Source organism: Limulus polyphemus, unplaced genomic scaffold (assembly GCF_000517525.1).
Source record: "Limulus polyphemus unplaced genomic scaffold, Limulus_polyphemus-2.1.2 Scaffold1365, whole genome shotgun sequence".
Taxonomy (NCBI): Eukaryota; Metazoa; Arthropoda; class Merostomata; order Xiphosura; family Limulidae; genus Limulus; species Limulus polyphemus.
Genome location: NW_013666975.1, coordinates 86,859 through 96,326, shown reverse-complemented (window position 1 = coordinate 96,326; position 9,468 = coordinate 86,859). Strand labels below are relative to the sequence as shown.

Below are 9,468 nucleotides of genomic sequence, written 5' to 3'. Positions count from 1 at the left end.
GGCGTCACAGTGGTCATGTGACTCGCTGACGCAACAATATCTTACACTGATCTAAAAACAACATAAATGTCACAGACTCAAATAAAATAGAGCAAATCTGATATGAAAATATCCGAAATTTCATAAATATTTTCCATGAGAGTATGTATGTTGATAAATAATCATAAGTACATAACTACAATTAGTACTAAGAACTATGAAAAATCTCAACATCTTACTCAAAGTGATGATATAAATATGAATTAGACCATGTTTTCTCAACCTCTTGTATATCAAGGCCCATGTATACAGTTAGGGCAGCTACAGATTTTCTGGCCCAGGGAGGCCTGTAACTGCATGCCTTACAGATTCTGTTGAGAATCACTGCCCTAGACAACTACTATGTCTGTCGCATCTCAGCTGGCCTGATAACTCATAGTACTGGAGTAGGGCACTAAAGGGAGAACAATCAGTCGGTAGCATCCACTGCCACAAGGATCTTATCAGAGTGAGTTACATTTTAAAAAATTGGGGTTCGGTATAAATGTAATTTGCGTATCTTACTATGAACTTTGTTAATGAAATGTCTTGTACCAGCAAAAAAATACCAATTACTGAAAATTAATATATGAAGATGATGTTAGTTTGGTATAAAGCACAGTTCTTAATTATAGCCCAAGAAACCTAAATATAAAATTTAATGAAAGCAATAAATCATGCCAAATAGAAAGAAAAAAAAAGATTAAAAGCCATGAACCACAAATTTATTGTTTATTATGTGTAAAAAATGGCAAAACGCAGACCTTGTTATGGATCTGGTGCTCAACTACTTTCAAAGAAATACCAAAAAACTTAACACTTTAAATGGAATTGAGATAACACAAAAATGACTCAATGAACTAAAAACATATATTTCGCAGTGACTTCAAATTATAAAAAATAACTTTTAAACATTATTGATGATTCTTTGTCATTTACTAGTTTATATATTTACATATAATAATGCCATAATTAATACTTATTTAATAATTCAGGTAAATTTTGTTAAATTGAAAATATTATCAAATATCATCATATTTAATACTAACAAAACTTTATCTACTTTTTCAAATTGCTTTTTGAATAATTTTTCCTCCACTTGTAATAACGTATCATGGAAAATATTTGTAATTTTGAAAACATTACATGATACAGTGTACATCATTACAGTTTTGCACACTCAATTACAAAATATCTTATCAAAATACATATCTTAGAGGTAACAATAAAAAAAAATTAAATATACTTATAGTTACAAATATTCAATATCACATTTTGCATATTCCATAGCTTTCATGACTTGCACTTTTGGAACAAATGATAAAGTTTTATCTACTACACTTATCAAATATTGCTACACCATATAGATCAAGGTTTACTGTGCACACACAAGATTAAGTTGAATTTGTTCTTTTCTCTCAGTCTTGCTTACAAAAGGGTCAGAGAAAAAGGAACCATGATCACAAGAGGCATCCTATGCTATGCTTGATTGCTTTATACCAAAGTACACATCCCTTCTTGTTTGCTTATTTCAAAGCTGCAGAAGGTAGTTGTATTTTGACATGTACTGTACACAAAAGCTCAACCCTATCCATTAATCTACAGACAGTGCATCGAAAACTGCACAGAAATGTGCAACACTAGATTTTCTTTAATCTTATCTAGATATTCCTTTGTTCTTAATTACACAAAAGACAATTACAATTTTAATACTAATCAATATATAAACAAGGTACATGTAGTTTAACAGAATCTGGGGATTTCTTTTGTAGTGTTTCAACACATTATTATACAGTTATGTTATTTACTATAAATACTTTTTACTACTCAACATACATTTTCATAAGATTGTTTAGCAACTTAAGGCTATAATAAGGTAAATACTCAATTACAAATAAAAAATATTTTGTCTTTTTTTATCCATTTTACATCTGTACCTGGTTTGCTGCACAAAAAAAGATGCAAACTAACTGAAATGATGCACAGACAGGCTACTCTTATGATATCTCACTTGATCAACTTGATATATGTAACAGTATTTTTTACTAACAGAAGACAAAAAGTCAACAGGTTATGCAGAGCCATTTAGTCCATTAAAGAAATTATTAGCTTGAAATATTCAAAATCTCCCTAAGCTAGTTTATACAGTAACTAATATGATTTTCATATGTATAATTATAAACGGACTTTACTACGTTAAAATGCATTGTTGCCTGACGTAGGCTCCAGTAAGAGGGTCGAAAGGTCACAATAATAGTGTTTTAAGGTAGAGAAAATTCCATTTATAATTTTTCATATTAATCTAGCTACATTACAAGTCCTAAACAACAATTATTATTATTTTCATAATTCAGTCTTTCAAACTGAACCTTACACACACACATGCATGTACAAAATTTTTTATTGCTACTAAATCTTCACTTTAGTATATACAATTTTATTTAATAATACTTACAAAAATATGAAGCTTTTAGGTTTTCAGAAGTAATGTATAAGTATTGAACAATAATTTTTAAACTGCTACCAAAATCAGATACAAGTATCACTTTAACATACAAAACCATTCTCCCAATTATACTGGCCAACACATAATTTTTCATCAGATATAATTATAGGTGGGCTATATAGTTCTTGGAACACCGATTCAAAATCTGTCTTTGGTTTTACTCTAACACGTCAAGTTTTTGTGATGAGACCAATCAAGTTTGAAAGGTTACTGCCTTAATTATAATTTAAGTTGTTGCACATTTCTTTTTCACGAGTGTGTGTACTGTATAAATTTAACCAAGTGTATGGTGTGTGTATAATGTTTATGGGAATTAAACTGAAAAATGAATAAACTTGTGACGTTAACTAGCTTAATGTGTGATTATTACCTAAATTGTGCTGAAATTAACACCAGTCATATTTTGATAACTAGATGTGCTAGAAGAAAACTGAAAACAAATGTGGAATCACCATGCAAAATTGGTCCAGAAAAGCATGTTTACATCTTTAATGAGAGAGAAGAAAAAAAATTTATTTTGTTGACCAGTGTTATTAATTTTAAAGGATAATTAATCCTACCTAAAGATTTAACATTATTGTGGGCTTGTACACTTTATGGTACTTTAATAGTCTAATTATTTCTTTCCAATTAAACAATCAGTCCAAAACTCAAAATTCCTCTTGTAAGCCTGCACAAGTTTTCAATAACAATAAAACTCAAAAGTTTAAAACTCTTTTCATAACAAAGAGTATTTGAGGACTTTCTCTGGAATCATTGCAACATATTTTATAACAAAAAAGTCAGAAATGAAACAGAAAATTACATACAGCCTGACAAGTAACAAGCTTTACCAATATGAATCAACACTGATGGAGACCTACCCACCATGAGAGTTAATGCCAAGCACTAAGACCAGATTTCTGGCACTCTTGCTTTAGATCAAGCACTTTGAATGATAATACAAAAATGATGGCATTTAAGTACTGCCAAAAGTTTATTAGTAAACTGCTTCAGATTTATATACAGGCTGAAGATAAAAGTGAGGTTGTAGTGACATCTCAGAGCCTAATCCTTTGCTTCTGGGGGCATATTAGCCCCAGCCTTAAATATCACTTAACAATACATTAGCAGCCTACTACTACTAGACTCTGCAATAGGAAATAAACCTTATCATAGTGGTTGAAAAAATTATTATTTTATATTTTATAAGTACAATTTCCCTTAACCTTTTCACACATTTAACTAAAAGTTTTACTCATTGTTAACCTATGCTTACTTGTGTGATATTGAAACTATACAAACAATTCTATTCATACAAGTATTACATACCAAAACAACCGGTGTACAGTAGTAAAAAATTTTTTTAACCAAAAAGTTCATTTTCATTCAAAATATTTAAGCATCTGAATATTCATCCAAACACTCAAGACAATTACTATGTACGTTAGTGTTATTTATGGTTTTGTTAACCCACAGTATGAATATAGATTATTATCTACACAATACTTTCCAAGTTGTCAAGAAGACATATACTTTCTACATTAGTTTCAGAACTTGCATGTTTAAAGGCTAATTGACATTACTTTCCACTCAGATGAATTTAGATCAAAATGGAAAATCAACCCTTAATGAGTGCAGCTAATCAAATATATTTTTCTTACTTAGATTTTAAAAGGAGTAGAATGCATTGTTTCATCAGTTGGGTAACCTTGTAGTTAACAATATTTTCAGCCATAAACCCAGTAATAATATCTCAAAGTCTGGCCAGCTTAAGGGATGATAATTGTTTAGGAGGAAAAACATTTATCAAAGAAGAACTGTTAGCTACTTAAGTACAATATGATCCATTACATTTGTTTAGGGCCAAATTCACTCTTATTTTAGACACCTAAACACTTGAATGTTAAGATGATGACTAAAAAATGTTTGTCTTCATATTTTTATCTTAAAAAAACTGCTGTACTTTTTTCTTTGTCAATATCAGTTTCACCTAAACTTCAGTTATAAACTTAAAAATAATTTTAAAAACTTCTGAAACCAATTTTAATTTAAATTATTCAAGTTATAATAAAACTCAATATGTTCACAATGGCAATGATAAAAAGTCTCATGTAATGATTAATAGTTTTTCACATGTAAAACCTAACAAGCATAAACCTAACAAACATTTTAACTGCAACCCTTCACTTAATCTTAACGTGAAGGTGCCCAATATAATAAAATCAAAAACAAAAAAATGGATTAGTTGTGATTTTCTCTAGACCTAAAAATGTTTCTCAAATGTGGTAAAATATTTTAAAGCACTTATAGTTATAATGCTTGTAAATAACAACAACAAAAAACGTAATAATAAAACTAATATTTAAAAATGTGTCTAAGTTATTGTGGTCTTTATAATGTATACCGACATCGCGATGTTAGGGTGCAATTAAAATTCAGTTATTACTCCAGTACTTGCTAATAGTAATACTACTATTATTACTTGTACTAGTGGTAGTAATTGGTACTATTAACAGAACTGAGTACTAACGAGTTACATTACTTTCAAGTTTCGTACTTCAGAAATAATCAAATAATTGAAAATGAAATATACAGGTTGTTGTGAAAGTTACAAGAACAAAGTAAGACAATCATCAACTTCAGTCTATATTTTCTTCGGGCAAAGTAATATTAGTGCATGTTTTTCAAATTTATCTTGAATGTACAAACCAAATAATCAGAAAAATGTTAAAATAAGTGAAACACTTACCCAAAATGCAGAACTACCACAAAATACTTCGAGCTTCGCAGCCATACCTGATCAACAGCGACCTCTAACTGTACCTAATGCCGCTTCTCCAGCTGCTCTTTAAGGGTAGTGAGAAAACGCAGCAAAGTTGCATCGTCATCGCTTGCTATTGAGGCAAGGTCATGGGATAAGTGTTCTATTGCAAACAACCAATTATCTATGAATACATTCTAGGGTAACCATTCCGCAGTAAAATACATACATGCATACACCTATATATTTGCATATCACACTTACTTAAATAGGCTTTCGCTTCACAAATGTTGTATTATTTTATATAATGTAAGTGCACATGTTTTTATAAGTGTAGAATGATGACCTCCGAGCTATTCAGTTCATTTTACTCGTCTAACGTTGTCGCTTATTGAAGAAATTGAACAAATTCACTATCTTCTTTACTATATATATCTTTCTTTTTGCTAATTTCTTTTTAGACGATACACTGAGCTATTTAGTGTTATTTCCCCGGAAGGGGTCGAAGGCAGCCTGGAAAGGGTCGCCTGTTATAACCACTCGCACCATACAGTAGTGTGTTGTCTGTCAGCCAGTCAGTAAATACTAAAATGACGTCACATAAGGAACGCTTAATGTTGCGATTTGTACTGTCGTGACGTCAGTAAAACGTGCGAATGCCATGAATCGCGAGAAGATTTATGCACTTTGTGGGCTACAACACAGCATGACATATGAACTTCAAATGCAAGAAATAAAAATATTAGTTCCTCTTAATTTTGGTTTTACTTACTCTTGAAACAGAACACGTTCGGAGACACTGCGGAAGTACATCTAGTTTATCAGTCATTTTTCTTTATTGTCGTTGTAGTGCAAAGTTACACGTGCAATGAGATACCTGTGCTTCAACCATCACAGGGGAACCGAGTTTCAGATTTTAACGTTGTAAGTCCATAAACTTACGGCTGACTCAGCGGGTGACCTTTTCCTCTGATAATTGTATCAAAATCATTATTTTATTAAAAACACCTCTGAAAAAGTTTACGATATAACTAGATTTACAAATGACTAAATACACGGTATATAGTAGAACTAAAAAAGATATTAAACGAATTTCGACAACTTTTGTTTAAAAGAACATCAGTTTAATGTCAGTCTAAAAATTTCAGAATACGACTGGTATATGCAATTCGATAACCCAAACACTTTCGCAGGTTATACATATATATATATATGATACCCCATAACCTAGAATATGATTCGTCCCCGAACTGTTCACCTTTCCCCTTTTTTGTTTCTATGAGACTCTTGGCATCGATTTTCTGGATATTTCGTTGCAATATTTTTCAAAGACCCCCTTCCCAGTTACGACCTATACAGACACAAAATGGGTCCTGATCTGTTTATGTCAGTGATACCGTCGTTTGTCCTAAACAGGAAGCACTTTAATGTGACAGCTGCTTAGGTTGGGAACGTCGAACAGGTAATCTTGTTACTCAATTCTAAAATTTTGTATAACTTAATGTTGCATAGCTTTAAACTTTAAAATTAGAATGCATAAAATGTAGCTAATTCGTAAAAGGATCTTAAATTTTACACTAGCAAGTTGGGAAAATAGGGAAGTCATATCCTTCTTGTTGATTCGTTTGAATAGGGGTTATATGTCTAAAGTATATTTGAATTAGATTTCTGATTTGCTTTACTTCCTTTAAAAGTTAAATGTAAAACGATTAATAGAGTTGACGATAAAGTAAATCGTAACAAGTGTACACTTTACACTTTTGCTAGAATCTGGCGATAAAGTAGTCAATTTATTTGTATAGTTTTTAACTTCTATAGTAATGAAGTTGTAAAATACACTTTTTAAAGCTTTGTGTTATTTCTGATTATAATAATGATTATAATAAAATAATTATTATTATTTCAGGTGTCTCATGACTTTGTATCTAAATCATTATTTTATTAAAAACATTTCTGAAAAAGTTTACAATATAACTAGGCTTATAGATGATTAAATACATGGTATATAGTAGAACTAAAAGATATTAAACGAATTTCGATATGTTGTTCTGTAATAACTTACCCGCTGGTCCAGTTCCACGTGGGAATTTATACAAAACTGACTGTACAAACTATACAGAATCTGCTTTTCTCCCAGACATTTCATCATATAAGTTCTAGAGAACCAGAAATTCTGTAGCAACAAGTGATGATGATCTCAACGTAACTATAGCTTTATCAGACCTGTCTTACGCTGTACTAGATGTAGACCTCGGTGCATCATATACGGTACAATTACCTCGGCATCAAACAAGTTTTAACAAAGTTCTTGTAATTAATACAGTTTTTATGCATCTAATAAGTTTTACTGGTATAAGTAAAAGTTTTCTTTCAGAGTGGTAGTTGACGATTAGATGATACAAGCTAACCAAGTAACATTCACTATCAATATATCAATGATAGAAATCATAGTTGTTAAAACATCTGTAATTTCTTTAAAAGATGGAGTGGTGTTAGGATAAAAAGTTTGTGATAGAAATCATAGTTGTTAAAACATCTGTAATTTATTTAAACATTGGAGTGGTGTTAGAATAAAAAGTTTGTGATAGAAATCATAGTTGTTAAAACATCTGTAATTTCTTTAAACATTGGAGTGGTGTTAGAATAAAAAGTTTGTGATAGAAATCATAGTTGTTAAAACATCTGTAATTTCTTTAAACATTGGAGTGGTGTTAGAATAAAAAGTTTGTGATAGAAATCGAAGTTGTTGCGATGATTGTTCGAATATTTGAAAATAGTTTATTTTCTCAGTAAAACATTCTGTTCTACTTTTTATTTTACTTTTTGTAATGAGTGGTAGCGTACAAACAAGCCTGGTGTTTATCTACATTTTTGTCAAATAGCTGACAAGTGCTTGTCATACTGAGCCAGACACAAGCCTGAAAATAAAGATAATACTTCGTAAAATTACAGTCAATAATAAATAAAATGTTTTTATTTTTGGTTTCTGGATGAAATACTGGTGCGTGTAGTGTACCCACCAGTCCAGTTTCACCTGGAAATAATACATAGCTTCCTTCTTGTCGATGTGCATTCCAAAAACACTTGAACTGTGATTTGTCTGTTTTATTAAAAGTAGTATAGAATGATAATACATAAAACAGTAATACAATTAGTTAACATACTAGCCAGTGTATAGGGTTTTACACCCATCTCACAAAGCTCTGTCGGTAGTTTAAAAGTACAGACTCTTGAAAATAATTTGAACGATACATAAAAATATTTTAATTACTTATACGAATTATTAGAAGCATTTCGAGGTAGAATACAAAACTTAAAAGAAGTTATATATAATTTCGTTTCTACTGATTCATTTTCTCCTGAGTTTATTCGTTGGAATTAAAAATCTCTTTCGTATTCGTAAGTTGGTTTTGTAAATACCTTATTTTTTAATTAACGATAGTTTTGATTATTATGTTGTTCTTGGCTATAATTAGGTTCCACTTAAGTCTTAGCTTGGGATGTATGGTGTTTATATCTCATATCAGCAACTTGTGACGATATAACCTCATAAAAATAGGTTCAAGTTATATAGCTCAACGCATTGCAAAAATGCATTTTTTATTAAATGCAAACGATATAACAACCTCGTGTAATTTGACATACACATGAAAATATTAAAGCTCAATTTGACTATTACAACTTGTTTCGTCAGTTCTTAACTTTGCCGATACGTTTAAATCTACAAGACAAATTTTTACAATGAAAGTAACTAAACAGTACTAAATACATTTGAGTTAGGGCTTATGATGTCTTTGATTATTAGTTGCTAAATTACCTTCGTGAATTGGCACAGAAGAAACATTTCCTGGACTGAAATAAGTTACTCGTTTATTTTGAGTTTAGAGTGGATATACATACTTTATAACTTAGTATAAAATATTTAAGTATACAAATAAAAATAATCTTATATATTATAGTAAGTTTTACTAACTTTCACCAACATGATATCATTTATTGAATATCATTATTATTATTAATGACAATTAATTTCCTGTAATTGTTTACATGCTCAAAACACAATGTATGTTCAAAATTTTGAATATTAACAAAAACTTGTTGAATAAATGTTTGATAATATTTCAGATTTAGGTTAATAGAAATCATTAGCGTTACTGCTGGTGTGGTGAAAAATCAAAAGTTTTAGTAAAGGGTTGTTTCA

At 30.3% G+C, this 9,468-nt stretch overlaps 1 protein-coding gene across 2 annotated transcripts in view; it reads right to left on the bottom strand.

The window, feature by feature from the left end:
- LOC106463278 (multidrug resistance-associated protein 1-like) overlaps positions 1–5,377 on the bottom strand; it is an 84,440-nt gene extending 79,063 nt beyond the window's left edge. For both annotated transcript variants that reach the window (XM_013923293.2, XM_022390722.1), the window contains exon 1: positions 5,256–5,377. In XM_013923293.2, the coding sequence (XP_013778747.1) occupies positions 5,256–5,300 (45 nt within the window). In that variant the 5' untranslated portion in view covers positions 5,301–5,377. The remainder of the gene's footprint in view (positions 1–5,255) is intronic.
- Between the last annotated feature and the right edge of the window lie 4,091 nt (positions 5,378–9,468).